Genomic DNA, 22,380 nt, shown 5'->3' with positions numbered 1-22,380 from the left:
AAATCCCCCTGTCCTTCCTAGGAGTTGCGAGCAATGATAGATACAGAGTGAAACTCACTCTCCCGAGTCAGGATGTTCTGGCATGTTTATAATTAGAAAAGTTGCTCAGAGCAGGACAGACACTCAGGAAGGCGAATGGGGAAACAGTCCAGACTTGGCTGGAGTTTTAAAGAGGACCCACAGGAAGGAGAGGAAGGACAAGGTGGGTTGCAAGGAAGCCCCTGTAGGGTTGGCGACCATTTGGCATTTGTCCCCAGGTCTGTGAGACTGTCATCATGAAGTCCTCTGGGCAGCTGTTTCCTTAAGCACATGTGGGAATGAACCCAGGCTCTCCCAGGCGGTGGGCGTGCTCCATCCGTCACTGGATCTTCTGGAGGTCCTTGGGCCCGAAGGAGGCAGGCAGCAGCTCCTGGACTGTCCTGACGACATAGGTGCCATCCGGCTTGGTCATGTACACGGCCCAGTTGGTGCCAAACTGGAAAAGAGGCAAAGCTAGCGTGAGGGAGGCAGTGTGGCTGAGGGGTTAGGACTGACCTGATTTGAGTCTGGCTCTACCTCTTCCTGTCCTCTCTGTGCCTCAGTTTTCTCATCTGTAAATGGGAATGACGGTGGTACCTGACTCTTAGAGCTTGAGGGAGGAGCCAATGAAAGGTAGCGTATTAAGCGGTTAGCACAGTGCTTGGCACATTGTTAATGGGCACTAAATGCTCCCTTCTGTGAGTAAGGTCTCACCCAGGGCTTTATAAGAACAACATCTAACCCCCAGGGCAGCCTCCTCCTACGATAACAAAGAACTTTGTTCTTTGTTCCCTTAGAGCAGGGGTGTCCAAACTGCAGCCCGCGGGCCAACTGCGGCCCATGATCCATTGTTAATTGGCCCGCAACAAATTCCAAAAATATATTTAGTTTACTTAAAATAAACCAGGTGAGGCAATACGTACTTCACCTCGAATGAGTGGCCCGGCTGTTTGTGTATTTTACCGCATATGGCCCTTGGTGAAAACCGTTGAAAAAAGTTTGGACACCCCTGCCTTACAGCATCTTGTTTCCTCCTCACAACCAGGAGAGGGTGCATGCCTGCCTCCCTACACACCAGATATTGCACAGGCATGATTTCATTGTCTACCTTTTGAGGTAGATGCTATTATAATCCCCATTTTACTGACGAGGAAACTGAGGCCTATTAGGGTAATGTCAGCAAAGCAGAATTTTAGCCCACATCTGACCCCCCATCTTTTTCTTACGCTATCAGGAGCTTGCTTGCTGTGTGACCTTGGACAAATGACTAACCTCTTTGGGTCTCAGTGTCTTGACCTGTGAAATGGCTTCAGAGACAGAATGTACTAGGCAGGAAGATAGATGGAGAGTTAAATCGGCTGTGGCATCATGGAAAGAGCCCTGAAGTTGGAGTCAACAGGCCGAGGCTCTACCTGGCCAGGTGCTGTGAGAATTAGAACCGATGGGTGTGAAGCGCTTATACCCAGTGCCTGGCTCATAGTAAATACTCAATTAATGGAAGCTGTTTCTATCGACTGCAAGCCGTTGCTCATGAACGCTCAAGTTTGTTGCCTGCTGTTCTGCCGTGCTGTGGTCTGAATCACCAAGTGATTTATCACCAGGCACAATCAGTCTTCTGGCTTTTTTCAATTAATGTTTTAAGGAAGGAAACTTTTCTGCTCGGCAGACTCTGCCTAAGGGTACAGATGAAAGTTGAGTGGAGGCGAGGTTAAGTGCCAGGTCCCTGTCCCCCCAAGCTTCATCTCTTTTTTCCCCCCTTCCTTCCGCCTCCCACCCCCACTCCAGTTCAAGCCGTTATTTCTCAGTCTAGTTGTGTAGGACACTCTTATTATTACCATTGGGCTTTCAGTTTTGCCTCCCCTTCCTCATTTGCCTTCTTTTTGGCCCACATCTAATCTGTTTGGAGAAAACAGTGATGAGCAATTGGATCAAGTCAGGCCTCGGGGAGCCAGGGAGCTGGCTGCATGATGTGGCTTCCTTGTGTGGCTTGGCACATGCCATGGGGCTGCGCAGCTCTTCAAAGTGCGATGAAGTCCATATTGTGAATTCAGTGCCTTCACGGTGGCATTTTTCATCTCGATTTGGGAAATGAGTTCTGCTAACTCATCCTGGCAAAAAGATGGAGGCGCTTGCATGCTCGACAGATGCTTTGAAATCCCAAGGCACAAAAGCAAAACTGAAACGACCACTTCTCCCCCCAAATTTAAACAACCCCATAGCAGAAGCCCCCATGGACAAGCAGCTCCTGTTTTGCAAAGTTCCATAATGGCTCCTCCATGGCTGGAAAGAATCTGTTTCATTTATAGAACCATAAAGACAGGGAGGCAGCCATGAGGAGCACGGTTTTGCAGTCGGCCTGAACTGGCTGGGAATGCCAGCTCCTCACTGACTGGCTGCTGACCTTCAGCATGTCATTTCACTTCTCTGAGAACTGGGGATGATGACCCATACTCCCCTCACAGGCTGGGAGTGGGGATTAAAAGAGATGCTGTGTTTAGAGGGGCTGATGATGTCACACCAGAGCTCAAGGGCCTATGGGATCCTTTAAGCTGGTGGCTTTAAGGGGTTTTGGGGCTCTGGAGAACACAGGCTTCTTTGAGAGTCCATGAAAGCTACTGACACCCCCTCGCACCCCCAACTGTACACATACACATCAGAAACTTCCACTGAGCCCAGATGAAGAACCCAGGATGGAATCCACCCCTTTGATTTCAGAGTTGAAGAGATTCAGGCCTGCTCTCAAAGACGATTGTGGTCAAAGGTACACCAGACACCTCAAGTCCCTCCTTAAAAACACCAATACACCCCCTTATTCTGTTTCCCCTCCACTTTTGTTTTAATGTCATTAAATATACATAAGATTTACCACTTTAATCATTTTTAAGTGTACAATTCAATTCCCTTTATTCTTGGAATAAAATATACCCTCCATTCCATGGCCTACAAAGCCTTGTGTGATCTGGCCCTGCCCACCCCTCTGACTTCACAACCTGTCACTTTTTCCACCCCACTCACTGTTCTAGCCTCTTTGAACTTCTTGTGACTTATCAAACTCACCAAGTACATGGGCACGAAACTTCCTGCTTCCTCTGCCTGGAAATCTTCTCTTAGACCTGTCAGCCTCATCTTTTCTCATTATTTGTATCTCTGTTCCAATATCATCTTCAAAGAGAGGCCCTTCCTGTTCATCTGAAGTAGGAATTGGCAAACTTTTTTCCATAAATGGCCAGATAGTAAATATTTTAGGACTAGCGGGTTATAAGGGCTATGTTGTAATTGCTCACCTCTGTTGCAGGTAGTGCCAAAGCCGCCATAGACAATACGTGAATAAATGGGCATGGCTGTGTGCCAATGAAACTTTATTGAGAATAAATGGCAGCATGGCGGATTTGCCCATGGGCTATTGTTTGCTGACCTCTTACCCTGATCTAGAGTATTACCTGCTGCCCCTTCTGTCACCCTTGACTCTTTTTCTGCATTCTTTTCTCCATAGCCCTCTCACTGTCAGAAACTCTACTGTTTATTTATTGTGCTCCTTGTTTGTTTTCTGTCTCCTGCACTAGACTATAAACTCTGTGAGGGCAGGGCTGTCTCCCTAGAGCTAGGTCAGTGCCTGGGGAATAGTAGCCATGGAGTGAATAGACCCTCACTCAGTTAATATTTGTGGGATGAAGGGATAATTTCCAGTGATTCGTGCAAGCTTGGGAAGGCCTTTGAAGTCAGCCAACTGAGCGAACAGGACACTAGCTGTGTCTTCCGGTTGGAAGCTTGGCTTTGTTCCCACAGCCTGGGAAAAGCAGCAAGGCATTGGATTTATATTCCAGAAAGAAAGAGAAGCTGCTTACCTCTCTCATGACTTGCCTGCAAGCCCCGCATGGCGAGATAAAATCATCTTGCACGTCACTGGGGAAGTAGAGAATCAAACATGGATCAGTGTTTCCCCGAAGCATGAGGATAATTGCTAAGAATCAGGCCCCCGAGTCTTGCTCCCTCCAGGCAGCTCCTGCCAGGCAGCTCCTGATTCATAGACAAGCTGCGTCCTAGAGGCTGAGAAGCAGCACGTGATGGCTTTCCAGAGGCAGGACCATTATTTTCATTAGTGTATTCAATAAACATTTAGGAACACAAAGTTAAGGAGCATTTGTCTCTGGTTCTTGAGAGATTGCTCAGCCCAGTGGGTGACATAGAAAACTTGTCATTTTAAACAAAATGCAGTGAGAATGCATGGTAAGAGGGACATAATCCCTGCCTACGGAGTGAGAGAGAATATTTTATGGAGGAGACATTTGGTCTGGTTCTTGGAGGACGTGCAGAGAGTTCTTAAGTCACCATTAGTGAGCACCTACTATGCTCTGTACCAGGCACTCAACATACATCATTTCATGTAATTCTCAGTACAACCTGACTGTCAAAATGACCATTTTCCTGCAAGGAAACAGGTTCGGTGAGATAAAGTAACAGGAGTGCGATTCTGAAGCCCCAGGTTTTTCTGTGTTTCGGGCAAAGGAAATAGCATGTGCGAAGGCTCTGAGGCATGAAAGAATAATATGCATGTGAGTCAAAGAGAAAACTAAATTCCTGGAATCTGAGACATTGTAGAGAAGAAAAGCTTAAAGCTGAGGGGTTGTCTCTGAGAATTAAGGCACCTACAGGCAATCCTCCAGCTCTGAGCAGGACAGAGGGTGGTGCTTAAAGAAAGTAGATTTAACTATAGGAACCTCCAAGGCTGCTCCAGTCCCAGAGGTTAAGCCAGCAGCTACAACTACCATCCTTGCTCTTCTAAACCCATAGCTCTGTGATGTCTCTGGAAGAGTACACGATTCTAAATTTGGTTCTTGGTCAGCTCCTCCTTTTGCTAACTACGTGTGACTTTGACTAGGTCATTTTAACCCATGCGAGGCTCATTTGCTTTGCCTGTAAAATTGGGGGATTAATGTCATCCACTTTGTAGGAATGTTAGAAGATAAAATGAGATAAGGTGTGTGAAGGACTTTGTAAACTTTAGATGCTATAGATATATTGTTATTGCCCATATTAATTACTGGGCACATATTCCTTTACATATTTAAGTCCTGTGAATTTTAGTTCCTTATCATATATGGTGTTTTTATATAACTATGTGCTCTATGTACTATTTTATAATTAATTTATGTTATTATATATTAACAATAATTACTATATTGTTTAATATGTGCCGGGCATCCTGAAAAGCACTTTATATGCATTATTTCATTTTAACTACCATATTTATTGAGTACCTACAAAGGCCAGGCACTATTGGTGCTGGGGATACAGCAGTGAACAAAACAGGCAAAACTCATTGCACTTAGGAGTTTTAGACTAGTGAGGGGAGCCAGACAACCAAGCAAGCAAGCAGCCAACCATGTATCAAGTGGTTATGCACATAGATGCTATGAATTGAATAAAGCAGCTAAGGGGAGAGAGTGGTGGGGTTGCTATTTTATTTAATCCTCCTGATAACTCCCTTTTATATGTGAAGGTCCAGTCAAAGAAAGGTTCTGTTCCATGGAAATGTGGGTCCTCTCTGAGCACACTCCCAGCTTCAGAACAAAAGCCCGTGGGAACCTGAGAGGGTGGGGACCCCTGCCCAGGGCGCACACTGAGCCACATTCACCCTTGTGTTTACCAGGTGACAGGTGTCGCAGCCCGAGCCTCTCATAAGCTCTTGGAGGTTGGGCTCTGTTATTTATTTATTTTTAACTTAAAAAATTTTTTTTTATTTAAGTGTGTTTTTCCAGGACCCATCAGCTCCAAGTCAAGTAATTGTTTCAATCTAGTTGTGGGGGGCACAGCTCACAGTGGTCCCTGTGGGGAACAAATCGGCAACCCCGTTATTAAGAGCACCGCGCTTTAACCAACTGAGCTAACCGGCCGCCCTTGGACTCTGTTATTTTTTTCCTCATTCCACACATGTTGACCTGCTCTGTGCTAGGCAGGCATGGGGAATGAGCAACGAAGACCAGTCAGAGAATCCCTGCCTTCAGGGATCTTAGTCTGGAAAGGGAGATAAAATCTGCACATAAATGCCGAAACAAGGGCAGACTGCGGTGAGGGCCATGGGAGAGGTGCTCTGAGTGAAATCCAGCCTCCCTTCCAGGGCCTGTAAGGCCCCTGCCAAGCTTACCATTCCCTTTCCCAATCTTGTGACATCCAATGGACAGCTCGTTGGGCAAGGTGACCTGCATTAGGATTTTCAAGGTGGTGGGGTAAACATGAATGCCACTGGAAGATGGCTTTGGCCTAAGGTTCCAAAGTCACAAGATGGTGCATCCAAGCAGCGTAGCTCTGAGAACTGGCAGATCGCCTGATAATAACAACGGCTTACACTTACGTTGCCCTACTCTGTGCCAGGCACTAAGCTAAGCACCTTATGTGCATTAACTCATTTACTACCCTAACAACCTTATAAGGTAGGGGCTATGCAGATACTCTCATTATCCACATGTTACAGATTATGAAATGTGACATGACCTGCCTAAGGTCACAGAGCTTGTAAGTGGCAGAATCAGGATTTGAACCCAGGATCTGTGGACTCTGCCTCTGGTAGTTTTGCAGCTTGCAGGTAAAATAACGATAACATTAAAACAATAGTTTTAATTTATTGCAGACTCTGTGCCAGGAACTTTATAGAAGTCATTTCCTGAGTTCGCACAAGAGCCCAGTGGGTAGGGGTTACTCTCTTGCCCTTTACAGATAAAAATCCAGGCTCAGATTTTTGAGGCAACGTGCCTGAGGTCGATAGTGGAGCAGGATTTGAGACCAGGTCTCAATAACGCTGGAACCTGGGCTTTTAACCATTACTCAACATTCTTGCCAAGAGTAAGAATTAAAAGCTTGGAAGAAGATGCATCCTAGACACTCTGGGTACCTCGGGACATTCCCTCCATGCTTCCTTCTCTCTTGCTTGTGCTGGGTAGCCACGGTTTCCTGCGGTTTGTGCTGACCTTGGTCACGCACGGAGGCCATGCTTATTAGACTTGACAGGCTGGAAATCTATCAACTTTGATGACTATAACTGGGACCCCAGTGGGACAGGCTTATTTCCCCATTAGCAAAATCCCGTTCTGGGCTCTGCATGCTCTGTCTTACAGATCTCGAAGGAGCCGTCTTAGACTGTTCACACTTGTCAATGTTAACAAGGGAGCTGGCATTTTCCGTTCATTCTCTAAATCCATGCTCTCAATTTAACAAGTCATTAATGCAATAATGACTGTATATCTGGCTCGGGGATGCCAGTGAGGGCTGAATATCTGGAGCAGAGCAGTAGGGTGCTGGAAAAACATGCAGATTTTGCATAAATAAAGACATTCGCTAATCATTGCTAGCAATACCCAGTCATATTTAAAAGTAGATGATGACCAAGAGAAAAAGCCTTTCACTGGGAACGTTTTAAACGGAGCAAGGCTACTGCGCCATTATCCTTTTGTTGACTTTGGCCTCTTTTCCCCCAGAATATCATTATTTTCTTGGATCAGCTTTCAAATTGAGTTATTCCCCCCACATACACTTTTTTAATAAAATGTAATTCACATCTTGATCTCTGCTCATCCGCACAAAATGTTCCCAGCACAGCCTCATTTATTTCTCCCAGAACCGGAGGGAAGCCAGAGAGACCTCTGTCACAAAAAGGGCTCTGGGAAGCTGGGGCTTTTCTCCATAAGTGCACCCTGGGCTCCAGTTACTCAGGAAAAAAAACTTCCATAACCTGGTCCACCTTGGGGCCAGACCGAGCCCAAGTTTAGGATCTTATAACAGAAATGGAGGCTTATTTCTGTCACCCCCCACCCCCCCCATCAGCCTTGCTCTAGGTCCTTACGTTTCTGCCAGGAAGGTGCTAGAGCTTCGTCCCATGAAGACATAATTCGCTCCTAGTACATGACCCATTCAGCCAGATGCCCCGAAAGACCAATATTTGGTCAGCCATGCAGTCTCTTTCTGGGTGGATTAAACATTTCCGATGTCATTTCCCCTGCACCATTAATTTGCTAAGAAAACTCTCTCTCATGGACAGATAATGCAAAGGTACAGACAAGAGCAATTCACCATTAAATCAGAAGCGTAACGGGGTCCAAATTAGTAAAAGAGCCCATTTACATGCACAAACCCCAGAGCCACTGAGTCTGGGTCCAGGACCAACAAGAACTCAACGAGCTCCCTGTGGGGGCACGCGTGTGGGAACTTAGAAATATATGTTTAGGTCATGCAGGTGGTGTTGGTTAGTGTTCTTGTTCAGCCAGAACCTGGGCTGGAATCGGATTATTTGGAACCATCGCCCAGGTTTACCTGGCTGTCACCCCACTAGCCTATCTTTGCATTCTGGTTCTTGGCACTTGGAGGTGAGTGTTCCCAACTACAGGCGTCAGCTGGCACTGGGATGGATCCTGGCATCAGCTCAAGGGGAACAGGGAAGAGTGTGTGAACTCCTGGCACAGCATGGAGAAGTGGAAGGAGCCCTGGGGTGAGACTCTAGGGATCTGGTTTTGTCCTGGCTCTGCCACTAACTCCCAGGAAAGTTGCTCAACCTCTCTGGGCTTCAGTATCTTCAGGTATAAAATGGGGGTAGGGACCAGGGAGTCGAGGTAGCCAGGTAATTTTGAGGTCCCTCCAGCTTTAGGTATCTACGCTGCTTTTTTATTGCATCTTGGAGGGATTCTGTTGTATTTGGAGGGATTTCTGTTGTGCTGTTATTAGAACACACTTGCCCTTGTCTTAGAGTTGTCTTGGTTGTGTACCTGCTCTGTAGGCTCACCCAGGGCAGAGTCCCTTTATTTATCTCCTCATCCTCAGCACTCAGCCTAGAGTCCTCTACAGTGCCTGGCACACAGGAAGTACAGAATAAACAAACGTTAGATGAATGAATAGATAAATACCAGGTGTGCAGTTGATGCTGGCTGAATAAATGAATAAATATTGCTGGGATCTGGCTTTCCCACTCACCTGGCAATAGCAATTGCCCTGAAATCTTTCTCCCCTTCTGAGACAGCCTTCTGGATAGCGGTCCGTTCAGCACAGATGCCCAGGGAGTAGCAGGCATTCTCTACGTTGCACCCTGAGAAGAGAGGAAAGCCCAGTGGTATTTCCAGCAGAATCGCTTCCCATTGCCTGTGTTGAGTAAGAGGCTTGCCCCATTCTACTGCAAAAAGGCACCAATTACGCCAAACAAGGTGGGGAGAAGGAGAGGGCAATTTGACCCAAACTATTGGGAGACTGTAACCCACTGGTACAGTGGCTCTTCCCAACAACCTCCCACCAAATGCCTTTATTTTGAAGCACAGCCTAGGAACAGGGGTAGGACAACAGGACAGATTAACCCAGCCTTATCTCCCCAGCAGCCGTCAAGATCAAGGCAGGCTTAAAAAGGTGAGCACAGCCTCCATCCAGCCCTGGTCTAAGAGACAGAAGCCATGGGGCTGGGTTGGGGGGTGTGGCAGGTCCTGATTCAAAGTTTGGGCCTGTGCAAACTTTTTGGTGCTGGTTACCAGCTATTAGAGTTCAACCAGGGTTCTCTGTGAGTTGTGTTGCAAAACAAAGTGTCAAAATCAACAAATTAACAAACAAAATACTTGCAAGTTTTGCAACAGGTGTCTGTGATTGCACAAGCCTTAAGGCAACCCCCAGTACTCCAATGGGTTGTGGGCTGCTAAGGTGGCACAGCCTGCGGTAAGGGGGTCCTCCCCATGTCCCTCTCAGGGCTGCCCCTGGGGGATAATGGGCAAGGTCTGCTCCCAGGAGACAAAGCGTTGGCGTAGTCAGGTTGGTTGACTAAGAAATTCCTCATTTTCAAGGAGGTGAGACCATGAACAAATGGCATGGGGTCTGGCTTTACCCTGCTCGTCAGGATGTGGCATTCTTTGGAGCTTGCCTTTCTCCTTGCGTCAGAGATATTAACCGTTAATTTTGTCCTTCTTTCTTTAATTAATACAAATGACCCTCATTCCAATATGGTGGATCTCATGGCCAGTCAGCTAGAGACTGCATTTCTCAGACTCCTTTGTAGCACAGCATTGCCATGTGACTAAGTTTTGGCCACCGGGATGTGCCCCAAACAGAGGTGGGAAACTTCTGGATCAGATTTTTTGTAAGGAGATTCCTTGTCCTCTACTTCCTTTCTTTTCCCCTCCACAGGCTGGAATGGGTGTGATACGTTTGACCATGTAGTTTACTGTCATAGGGATGGAGAAGCACCAAGACAGAAGGAATTTGGAGCAGAGTTGAGTTGCCTATTTGTCCTGGACTAACTGCCTACTCTGAATTATTATGTGAGAGAAAAAGAGATCTCTGTCATGTTTGAGTCACTGTATTTTGGGATTTTTGTTACGGCAGCTTAACCCACACCCAATTAACAAAGAAATTTGTGTGGAAAGTGAGAGACAGCTTTAACAACTTAGCAGTTGCGCAATGTGAAAGAACTACAGAACAGCAAAGCAGAAAACTGGTGCTCTTGCCACTCTGGGCAGATTTGTCAAGCCCCATCCTGCAAAAACCTGGAAGGCAGACCATGAGATCTACCACTGGGATTTCTCCACTTCACAACAGGAATTAGCCCTGTGGCAAAGATCTGATTAAGAGTGTCATCTTCTCACCTGACCTATTGTTTAGGGTGACTTAAGGCATCACCATTGAAATGAGGCAGCAGGGATAGGCCAGGCAGGGAAGCCAGTTAGTAAAAAATGACACAACATGATATATAGATGATATATTACAGAATTGTACACTTGAAACCTATGTAACTTTACTAACAATTGTCACCCCAATAAACTTTAATTAAAAAAAAAAAAAAAAGAAGAAGAGTTGGCCGGCTTAAGAACTATGCCCAGAAAGGATCATTTGGTGTGGTATTCCTGTATGAAAATGATTGGAAGCAAACAGACCAGAAGGTTTCTAAGTTTTTGATAGACTTGGATAGCCAATGAAGCCAAAAGTTTGGTCTCCAAAAGCCTGTGATCAATCCCTAAAGACACCCTTGGGCCCCTAAAACTCTACCGTCAGAAGTGATCTAAGAGTTGTGTGCCCCCAAGTGTTGTCACACAGCAGCCTAGCAGACTGTCCCCCCATGTCTTTCCTTGTGGAAAGAAAAGTCTGTGAGACTGTGCCTTTTTGGGATGTTACTTATCTCAATGTTTTACACCTCATGTCTCTCTGTCTGGTCCCCAAAACATGGTTTGCAGCCAATGACGAGTAAGAGTCCCCATGGGGGGAACAACTCAAGCCAGGCAGAACGAGTGGGGACCCCCGGTGAGCTGCTATAGAAGATCCGGGAAGGAGCCTTGCCTCCCCTTACCCCCTGCCTGGGAAAAGCCATTACTGACTCTGGCTTTCCTCTCTCACCTGATTGTGAGAGAAGTCATGAGGGCAATAATATCAGCTCTCTCCACTTATCTCAACAGAACTGTTACAAGGTGAGAGACTTGCCCCCCAGAGAGGTGAATATCTCACCTAAGTCATCACAAGACTTTCTGCTCCGGCTGCTTGGGGACAAAGATAATTGGTTTGATTCACTTTTGTAAAATAATGTATGAGATTCACAAACCGTGGAATAGATAATGCTAATTCCTTATGTGAATATCAATGAAAGCCACCAGTTGGCTGATTAGAGGCTCCAGTCTTTGGTCAGGTTTCGAGACCCCTGGCCTTCTGAGATTTAACTGCATCAAGTCTCTGCTTCTTTCTTTCTTAAAACTTAACCCAAAGTCGCCCCTTCTCCTTCCCTCACTGGCCGTGTTGCGCTGGACGCGACCCACAAGGAGGGCATTCTCTCCAACACCCACCGCAGATGTGTGGCCAAGAATAATGGTCAAAGAAGAAGCTCCCCGAGGGCCACAGGGGGTCCTGTGGCAAAGACTGCTCCCTGTGTTCACTCTCCCAATAGAATCCACTAGAGTTTAGCTGGGCACATGGCTACCCAGCGGGAGACTACATTTCCTAGCCTCCCTGGAAGCTTCATGTACTTCTATAGTTTAAGCCAATGGGGTGTGAGCACAAGTGATGGGTACTTCTAGATGACATTTTGATGGGAAATTGCTTGCCCCCTTCCTTCATCTTTCCCTTGCCCAGGGGCTGGAACGTGGGTACGATGAGGATGTTGGTCAGTTTTGAACATTTGGATTAGGACACCCTCTAGGGATGGCGGGGCATCAGGACAGAAAGAATCTGATCTGAGCTACCTTGCTAAGCAGAGCAGAGCAGAGCAGAACAATCCATATGCCTGGGAATTCCAGGCCACCTCTGGTCTGTTAGATGAGAAAGAAAGAAGCAGCCGTCTCGCTCTAGTCCCTGCGTTCGTATTTGTCTCCTCGACTTAATTCTGTTCCTTATCTACTACACTCCCTCTTTCTAAGTCTGAATCTTCATTGTCGTCATGCAGAATTTTGTTCCTCCTGTAGTCGTCAGATTTGCAAATTGTTTGGTCATTATCTCCTCATATGGATTCCTCACGTAACTTTCTGTCCCTTCATTATTTATATGGACAAGTTTGGAGGTGTTACATGAATCACTTAACACATTAAACCATATGATGATTCTCCAGATCACAGGCATACATGTCCAACTGACGGAGAGGAATGGATGTCACTAGACATCCTGATCCCCAGGCTGGGTACCTTGATTGCAAGGGTGAGAGTGGGTGTGTATACAATGGCTCTGTGGTACTAGGTGGGGACAGGTTTGGAATTCTACTTTTGGGCAGAAGGGCACCCAAGGGTAGACTACAGTGAGCATCTACTATTTTGACAATTTAGTACCTCTTCCTCCTGTTTTTACCTCCCTGAGGAATGAGATTCACCTCATTCCTTAGCATGTAGTTCAAATGAGAGCTGCCATCTTTTCTCACATGACTTTGACCTTTTGTTTGGTCTAGGGATGAGCACCTGACCCACATTGGGCCAATCAGAGTTCTTCTCTGTGCAGGAACTCAGTTCCCCTCTGAGACTAGGAGTGTGGGTCAGGCCCTGCTGATGTCCTGGTTTCCGTTCATTATGGAGGAGACCACTAGGGACAATGAAATGGACATTCAGAAGAGTGGTTGCGATGAGATAAAAGAATCTGAATCGTCAAGGTTGCCCCTGAGGCCCAGCTACACGCCAACTCTTCCCACAGTTTAAAGGGACCAATGCACCCTCCTTTTGTCTAAACTACCCTGTTTCCCCCAAAATAAGACGGACAATCAGCTCTAATGCATCTTTTGGAGCAAAAATTAATATAAGATCTGGTATTATATTATATTATATTATATTATATTATATTATATTATATTATATTATATTATATTATATTATATTATATTATATAAGACCCGGTCTTATATTACAGTAAAATAAGACTGGGCCTTATGTTAATTTTTGCTCCGAAAGATGCATTAGAGCTGATTGTCCGGCTGGGTCTTATTTTCCGGGAAACATGGTAGTTTACATGTATTTCTGTCTGCAACTGTATAGAAATCAGTTAATACAGTTAGGATACGGAACAGAGAGTAATCAGGGAGTTGCCACCCTGAAAATCGTGGTTAACATTTACTGAACGCCTACTCTGGCCAAGCATTTGTTCATATTCACATGGAAATTACTGCAGCCGGGATAACTGGCCCCATATTGTTCAGCCTCTCAGCTAGCTCAGTGAAAGTTAGATCAATGAGTGACTATGTTTCTCTTGCTCCTGGTTCCAGATGCCCACCTGAAATGACTTCCTTTAAACACACCTTTGTCTGCCCATCCATGCCTGCCCCACCCATCTTTGCTGACCTTTGACCTCGATGCATTTGACTTCTGCCTCCCCCAAATTAAGATCCCTGCCAGCCTTGCTTCCTACATCCCATCTAGCAGCCCTCCCAGCCCTGCCTTGTCTCTGACTCAGGGATACTTTCCTTATTAAACGTGATTCCCATAAATCTTGGGTTTCACAGATGCGCTGTGAAAGCAAATGGCCAGATTGCAGAAGGCCCAGTCTCTCAGGACCATTGCTTGTGTCTGTGTTTGATGCTCGGAATGGCCTCATATAGAGAAATCTTCCTTTACTGTGTACAAATTTCAATAGGCCAGTGCGAAAGAGAGAGAGAGAAATTGCTTTAGAAGGGAGCGCACTCACATGCCTCACTGCTTAGACAGAGAACCTAGGTTCCATTCTGCCCTGGGACCCTGTGCCCTACTGGCTCTGAGAATGTGAGAAAGGGACTGAACTTCCCTGAGCCTCAGGGTCCTCGTTTATAAAATGATAATGACAGTGTCTTCCTCACAGGCCTCCAGTGAGAATGAGTTGAGATCATGCGTGTAAAGCAATTAGCATAAAGCTTGGCACAGAGTAACTGTTCAGCAGCTGCTATTATTAACTGAATGAAAGTCAAGGCATTAGTGGTGGTAGGACTATGTGACTGAGCTTTGCTCCTTCTGGACAAGGAGCGGCAGTGACCCTGTTACTGTCCTTCAGGCACTTTGAAATCCTTTCCATGATTACAAGGCCCTATGTAATCTGCTGCCAACCTGTCTACCTCTCGGACCTCATTTCCTTTTGCTATCCAGGCCCAATTGGCTTTCCAGGTGTTCCCGAAAAATGTTAAGTACTGTCCTGCCACAGGGCCTTTGCACTGGCTGTTCCCACTGCCTGGAACTCTATGCACGTGGCTCTCCCTACTCTGGTCTCTGCTCAAATGTCACCTCCTCAGAGAAGCCTTCTGTGATTAGCCTATCTAAAATCGCTTCCTCTCCCCACTGTCTTCCACACTCTCAATCCATTTAGCCTGCTTTAATTATCTTCATAGCACTTAACACTTTCCTGAAATAAATGTCTTTATGATCTAATTCCCTCATTATGTCGTAAAATTTCTGGGGTCAGGAACTTTGTCTATGTTGTGCATTGCAGTATGCCCAGGGCCTGGAACAGGAGGCCAGTGAGGCTCTCAGTTACTTATCCAATGAGTGGAGTTTCCCACTTCAGTACCAGATCTCTGAGATACAAAGAAATAACTGTATTTGGGGCCTCTAGCAAGTTAAGTATAATTTCCCAGTCTTGCTTTAAAAAGGAGGAGAAGGAGAAGAAAGCCTTTGGCCATGTACTACAATCCTGAAAAGACAATTGTGTTTTGCTTCCCTAAGCCCAGAAAACAGGCCATCACCTGTCCAGGCAAACAAGCCCTTTATCAGTCATGAGAGGCTGGGATGCTGCCAAGTTAGAAATCTATAATTATAAGACTGGGCCAAATAATACCATGATAATAGTGCTGTTACTAATTGATTTCCTTTATTCTTTTGTTGCTTTTATTTTGAAATGCAATGAATACATCTCTCTTGCTCCCCACCTGGTGCCCACCTGAAATGACTATCTTTAAACATGCCCTTGCTGGCCCATCCACACCTGCCCCTCCCACTTTTGCTGGCTTTTGACCTTGCTGCATCTACCAGGCATTTCCTGGAACACTTTATCTGTATTATGTTATTAGTCCTTTTAACAACTCTGTAAGGGAGATACGATTATAATTCCATTTTACAGAAGGTAAAGGCTGAGGCTGAGGCTGGTGGCAGGGAGGCAGCACTCATGTCCTGGCCTGTCAGTTACAAAGGACTGATCTTTTTCCTCTATGGCATTTCAGTGAGGCCATGTTTTGAGGTGGTTTGGTGCTTAAGGTAGGGCTGGGGTTGGATATCATCAACACATCAGCAAGGAAAGAAGTTCACCAACAAAGGGGTGATTCGGACCCAGGCACCCAGAGAAGAGAGCAGTGCTGGGGAGTATGGTACCTACTCCCTATTCTGAAGGATGTTTAAAATTAGGGTGGTGGTTCTCACACTCAAGCACCTGGGCATCAGCATCTTCTGGAGGACTTCTTAAAACAGATGTCTTGGGGCCAGCCCGGTGGCTCAGGTGGTTGGGGCTCCATGCTCCTAACTCCGAAGGCTGCCGGTTCGATTCCCACATGGGCCAGTGGGCTCTCAACCACAAGGTTGCCAGTTCAATTCCTCGAGTCCCACGAGGGATGGTGGGCAGCGCACCCTGCAACTAGATTGAACACGGCACCTTGAGCTGAGCTGCCTCCCGGATGGCTCAGTTGGTTGGAGCACGTCCTCTCAACCACAAGGTTGTCAGTTCGACTCCCGCAAGGGATGGTGGGCTGTACCCCCTGCAACTAGAAAACGGCAACTGGACCTGGAGCTGAGCTGTGCCCTCCACAACTAAGACTGAAAGGAAAACAACTTGACTTGGAAAAAAGTCCTGGAAGTACACACTGTTCCCCAATAAAGTCCTGTTGCCCTTCCCCAATAAAATCTAAAACAAAAATGAAAACAAACAAATGTCTTAGTCCCATTCCTGGACTTTCTGCTTCGGTAGGTCTGGCTTGAAGCACAAGAATTGGAATTTCTAACAAGTTCCCAGGAGGTGCTGAGGCTGGGGATCTGGGACCCTGTTTGAGAATCCCTGGATTAGTGAAATGTCATATCCATGTGCTTGAAGAAATACTAGTATCTCCATGTTCCTGCCTCCCTGTGTTACCGCAAATGCCACACGCAGTTTCATGTAGGGATTGTATTTGAACTCAACTATAGAGTCAAGAGGTTTTAGTGAAGCCCAGCCTTGTAATGAGCCACTTTTGAGTGACAGTGGAGAGGACCAATGGATGAGCCTGGGTGGGGGCGTAGGGATTGTGGGAAGCCGGTGGTGGTGGTGGGTGGGCAGGTCTGTAAGGAGAAGAAGCTGGTTAGGGAAGTCTGCTTTGACTCCTCTGGATGCTGTGGGTGGGGAAGGAACCTGCAGTAGATCCACTGCTGTAGAGAGGGGGCATGTAAAACACCAAAGGGTGGTTGTAGGGCAGAAAGGGAGCCTACGGAGGAAATCAGGAGGACTGGACCTAGGAGAAGACAAACAAAGGGTCAGATTTAAGGGCCAAGGCAAGCTGGATTCAGCGATTAACCGGGACATCCTTGAGTGTCTCTTTTAATGTGATTGCTCCTCCCAGAATTCATTATACCTGATCCAGTGCAGTGACTTTTTCCATAAATGGCGATGACACGTGTAGAGTGCTCAAGACCCTCCAGAGAGAGGAGGAAAGGGAGAGATAGACCACTGTCCCAAGGGCATGAGCTGAAGAAGAGAAACCCCCCCCTTCCCTTGGGTGGTGCCAGCAAAGAGTAGCCCTCTACTCATCTCCCACCTGGCGTTCCACAAACACGGGCTGAGCGCTGCCACGTGGAGGCCCAGGGCTGACTCCATCTCCCCCGCCCAAAGCCCCTTCTGTCCCAGTTTAACACCTCTCTTTGTGTCCTCACCTTCCTTTCCCTGAGCAGCTTTTCTTTCCCGTCAGCCTCCTTGTCTCTCTGCAGCTCTCCTCACAGCAATCAGAGAAAGAAATTGTTGTAGTAAATAATTATCATCCTGGTGGCCCCCCTGCAAGGGGCATAAAGCCCTGGCCAGGACTGGGGATAGTAGAGAGAATATAATCGTTATCACAAGACCATGACAGCAAGGCTGTCTTTATAGCCAGACTTGCTTTCGAATTGGATGGGACACCAGCTGCGTCTGAGGGTGGGAACTCCACAGGCTGGTCTTTTGTGCAACTGGAGGAAGTCACAGAACTGGGCAGACCTGTCCTACTCTAAGTTGTAAACTCACAATGTCTAAATTCAATGGTGCCCTCTCTGCCTCCTAATCCTCTCTAACTCACCCCGTGACGCCCTCTCAGCTTCCCTCTGGTTGCTCACGGTCCCTTCCTTTCCAAGCCCTGGCTTATTGACACCTACCCTCCCTTTCTGTCTCAATGAGGAGATCCAGGGATTCTGGGAAGTGCCCTCCGTTTGTCCCCCTCGCTTCGGCACAACTCTCTGCCTCGCTTCTGTGTATCCACCCTGCAGCTAGGGACAGCCGAAAGGGCATGGCATTTGGAATTAGATGAAACTTAGCCTCAGTTATCTCGTTTGTAAAATGTGATACGTTTGGCTACTCCTTTGGTCTGCTTGGCATCTCCACACTCCTTCTTGTGGTAACCGACGCCCTTCCCCACCGAGGGGGCATATGTGAATCAGCTGGCCAATCACACTACCCCATCACAACAACAGTGATTGGTCCAGGGATGTGCACGTGAATAGAAACGGACCAATCCACAGCGTTTCCCTGGAATATTTCCATTTCAAGCTAGTGGGGTAGAGCCCTTTCCTCTCTGCTTTTGACACCATAAGAATGTAAACCAGCGGCTTCCTGCATTCACGTCCCCTGGTGCCTGAAGGAAGCTCACCTACAGGGGACTAGAGAAAGAAACCAGCGTCCAGGAGGATAAAGAAGAGCATGGTGACATTTGAATTCTTGATCCAGCTGTCCCTGAGATAAGGTACCACTGCCAGTTAGGGATCTGGTTGGTGTCTGTCACTTACAACCGAAAGTGTTCTGACGAATGCATGTGACACTCGTTTACGTGGTGGCTCTGAGATTATAAGAAATCTTTCATACCACACCTTAGTGAATGCTCCATCCATTGTGTCTGTTGGCATTACTGGTAGTCTTGCCCACCACGCCCCCAGCACCACCCAGCTCTGCCTTAAGCCTCCTCCCTCAGTCAGTGCCTCATCTTTCCTTTGGCTCACCTGGCTGGAAATCCTAGAACCATATTCCTTTCCTTTATTTCTAATACTGGCCTCCCAGACCCGGTCCATCTGTTCCATACGATAGCTCGCAGATCATTTTCCCTTCATTCCACTGGTACTTTTCTAGTCTGAGCCATTCATTTATGAGTTCACCGAACCTTAACTGAGGACCTTTCTAGGTGAGGCAATGTGCTGGCACTGTGGACAAGTCAGCGAACAAGGTAGACCTGGCCCCCTGATACTCTTTCCTCTGCCCCAGCCCTTCTTGAGTACCTGTCAGACTAATTGTCCTCAACCACCAGTTTCATGTTATTCTTCTCCTTAATAATATTCATTGACTCCCTACGTCCTACCTCATCAAATCATAATGTTTCTGCTTGGCCTTCCAAAGTCCTCCACAATCTGTCTCCAAATAATCATATCATTAGCATCAGACCATTAATAGTAGAAGTAAAAGCAGCCACCATTTGTGACATCCTTGTTGTGGGCCAGAAACGGCGCCAATCATTTTAGAGGCATTAGCTCATTGAAAGCCTCACAACCAGGGTGAGATTCAACACACTCAGTGACTGATGCAGGATGGGCACCCACAATCAGGGGCGACCTTGGCGGCCACGCCGGGCCAGGCAAACTAGCTCTGTTCACAGCCGTCCTGAAACGCAAACATTATGATCCCCCATTTACTAATGTAAGCTGAGACTCAGAAGGGTCAAGCGTCTTGCCCAGGAACACACAGCTGATAAACAGCAGGATTCAAAATGAGGAGCCTCTAACTCCAGAGCCTTCAGCTCATCTGCGAGGGCCTCCCCAAATCCCCATGGCAACAACCCTTTCTTTGGAGACGCTGGGTCCTTCCCCGCAATTTGAATAGGCTATGCTTCTGCTGCCCTCATTCATTCACTCCTACAAGCTCTGGTGAGGCTCCCACTTTGAGCCATGGCCTGTGCAAGAGGAGGGGACCTCCACGGGGGCAGGGACTATGCCATTTCCGCTCGCTGCAGTATCCCTAGCACCTGATACATTACCTAGCACATAATTGGTGCTTGGCAAATATTTGTTGAACAAATGGATCAATGCAAGGGTGAAGAGGGGATGTTGGAGGCACTGGAAAGAATCAATGGCTGATTCCATGTTCAAGGCTTTGGTGCCATGAGGCAGTGCGGGTGGCAGCGTTGTTTGCCGTGGTGGTTAATGTTTAATACTCATCTGAGCCACCAGGCCAGCCTGAATTTCCACAGGACACTCAGATTCTTTATTCCCTACCGAATAGCAAACTTGGGAGACAGGGGAACTCTGGATTTGAATCCCAGCTCTATGGTCTTGGGCGTTTAACCTCTCTGAGCTTCTGTTTCCTTCTCTGCAAAGTGGCGCTCTAATAACTGCCTTGCAGGGTTATAAGGGCGAGATGGTCCTTTCACACACTAGCACTCAAGGTTACTTCTCCTGCTCGAAGATGTTTAAGACCCAGGTGGTGATTCATGAAACCCATGCAGAACTTCAAAAGACAAGAAACAACATGAATAGCAAGGAGACCCCAGAAGGGGCGCTACAGAAGAGGAGGTGTGGGCCCCTCCTGAGCAGTGGAGGAGGTGAGTGGCTCACACCTGGCCTAGGCCTGCTAGGGGGTTACAAACTAGATGTATACATGTGGGTCTCTGATCCTTTCAATAGCTGCTGCCAAGCGGAAGGGGGATTCTGGGCAGCAGGGCTGGGCATTTCCCTCTGCCCCTCTGTGGGAATTGGAGCAGTGGGGAGGGCATGACCTCCCTGCCACCTCCACACCACCTTTCCCACGATCCGAAAAGAGAATGCCCCTTAGCTTAACCAAGACAAGTTTGAATTTTTGTTCAAGTGAGCTTTTCTATAAAACCAACAAACCAAAGAAAAAGAGCTTAAGGACAGATTAGAGCCAACTCGGATTCCTGTTGGCACCTCCCAGGCTGGCATTTGTTGCTGGTCTCTCAAACCCCATCTGGCTTCTTTCTTCCGAGACCTTCTATACCCCACTAACAAGACACCCCACCTGGATTCCTCCCTATCTCCTCCAGGCATCTGCCAACATGGTAGATGACAGGAAGAAAGCAGCGTTTTGGGGACCCCAGCCCTGGGTGCCACTTCCAGTGCCCTATGTGATCTTGAGCAAGTCATGTCACCTCTCTGGGCCTCAGTTTCTTCATTGAGAAACGGGCATGACACCTAGGTCAGTGGGTTGGAGGTGAGGACTTGCTGATGTAACTTGTGGGACGCAGAGGAAGACTCAGGAAGGACTAGCCCCGCTCCCTCCCAGCACAGACGACTGCTGATGCTTTTGACTTTCGGTTTCCCCTTCCAACCTCCTCCCTCAACCCACCGCGGCTTCCCCATCCTCCAAGGACTGAAACCACCTAGATTTGAGCAGCACCGTCATCCCCACCGTCTGGGGCCAATGGTGATACTGGGGTGGGGGGCAGCCAAGAGGGGACAGAGCTGCCATCTGCCCTGCCTGAGCCTCCCACCTTTCCTGCTTATCCTCTTCTGACCTCCCCCTATCAGGCTGTCGCAGGGGGGTGGCCAGAGGGGCTCAGCCCTCAGCCTTACCTGAGAAGATCCTCCCGGACCTGGTGAGGAGGGCAGCCCCCACGGGGAAGTGACTGTAGGGGCAATAGGCAGCCTTCTTGGCCTCCTGGGAGGATAGCACCAGCTGCTGGACGTGCTTGAGGTCCAGGGTGCAGGCAGAACGCTCCTGGGCCATGTCAATCCCACAGGGCCAGCGGAGGAGCAGAAACGGGAGCTCACTGCCAGGCGGGGCTGGGACAGGCTGGGCTGGGACACGCAGGGACAGCAGCTCCTCCCCCAGGGTGTGTCCCTGTGGGGAGGCTTCCAGGTGCCACCCTGGTGGGATGCTGGGCTGGGCCAGATTGGGAAAGGAGTTCCCCCTCGTTTGGGGTCAGAGGGTGTGGTGTGTGTCCCAGTGTGGAAGGACGTGACTGTGCCCATGTGTGTTTCACACTCTCCTTTGGGGGCCACTCTCACTGCTTACACACTGATAGGTGAGTGGGTCAGGGAACAAGTGTCCCTGGGTAGATGGGGACTGTGGACACACACTCCTCAGGGAAAAAGCTGCTGGGTGGGTCAGCGTGAGGTGTAGGAAGTCCAAGCTTCAAGGGTTGCAAACCCTGTTGGCTGAATGACGTTTTAATCTGCACCGAGGGAAGGGATGAGGCTGACAGGGCACATCTGGGGCAACCACAGTGGCTTTCTGAGTCATGGAGTGTGAAGTACAGCAACAAGACCAAGTTACTTCTTTATTTTCACCCGTTCTCCTTCCAACTGTTCCCTGTCTCAACCCAGAATTAAAAAGTATCTCCGCTGGAAGGAATTGCTGAGATTATTTACTCAGGCAAGGTAGACACTGGGTTGGTGATAAAAGAAATGGGTTTGCATCCTGCTTCCACCATGTTCCGCCTGTGTAACTGTTGGCAGGCTACTTTACCTCTCTGAGCCAATTTCCTCATCTCTGTGGTGAGGGTAGTGGGAATCTCTGTTCTACATCCAGGGATCACGGAAGAGTTCGAGTTCATTTAGCAGACCCTTGTTTGAGTTCCAGATGTGCCATTAATTAGCCATATGACCTTGGGAAGTTAATACCACCTCTCGAAGCCTCAATTTCCTCATCTGTGAAATGGGTGTGAAACAGGGCCTGGTTGGGACCCCCACAAAAGAGACCTCGCCCAGGAGAGCCCTGCCCTAGAGCTTAACAATTGCTCAACCCCCTCCCTACGGTTTGAGTTTGGAATGTCCCCGT

At 47.8% G+C, this 22,380-nt stretch overlaps 1 protein-coding gene across 1 annotated transcript; it reads right to left on the bottom strand.

Annotated features, from left to right (window-relative positions):
• Positions 1–67: 67 nt before the first annotated feature.
• CDA (cytidine deaminase) lies at positions 68–21,384 on the bottom strand. Its single transcript, XM_088790320.1, has 4 exons — positions 21,174–21,384; positions 8,977–9,088; positions 3,864–3,921; positions 68–475 (listed from the first exon to the last, which is right to left on the bottom strand). The coding sequence occupies exons 1-4, from the start codon at positions 21,325–21,327 to the stop codon at positions 359–361; spliced, it is 441 nt and encodes a 146-aa protein (XP_088646446.1). The 5' UTR covers positions 21,328–21,384; the 3' UTR covers positions 68–358.
• Between the last annotated feature and the right edge of the window lie 996 nt (positions 21,385–22,380).

Source organism: Rhinolophus sinicus, chromosome 14, assembly GCF_057876585.1.
Source record: "Rhinolophus sinicus isolate RSI-liver-muscle chromosome 14, RSI-T2T, whole genome shotgun sequence".
In the NCBI taxonomy this organism is placed as follows: Eukaryota; Metazoa; Chordata; class Mammalia; order Chiroptera; family Rhinolophidae; genus Rhinolophus; species Rhinolophus sinicus.
This window is presented reverse-complemented; position numbering and strand designations above follow the sequence as displayed.

Excerpts from the sequence above, each read along its gene's own strand:
- CDA (XM_088790320.1), bottom strand. The coding sequence starts at position 21,327 with ATGGCCCAGGAGCGTTCTGCCTGCACCCTGGACCTCAAGCACGTCCAG. Across the intron at positions 9,089-21,173 it reads GTCCGGGAGGATCTTCTCAG|GGTGCAACGTAGAGAATGCC; the intron begins GTAAGGCTGAGG and ends CTCTCTTCTCAG. Across the intron at positions 476-3,863 it reads GCAGGCAAGTCATGAGAGAG|TTTGGCACCAACTGGGCCGT; the intron begins GTAAGCAGCTTC and ends CCTCTTTTCCAG.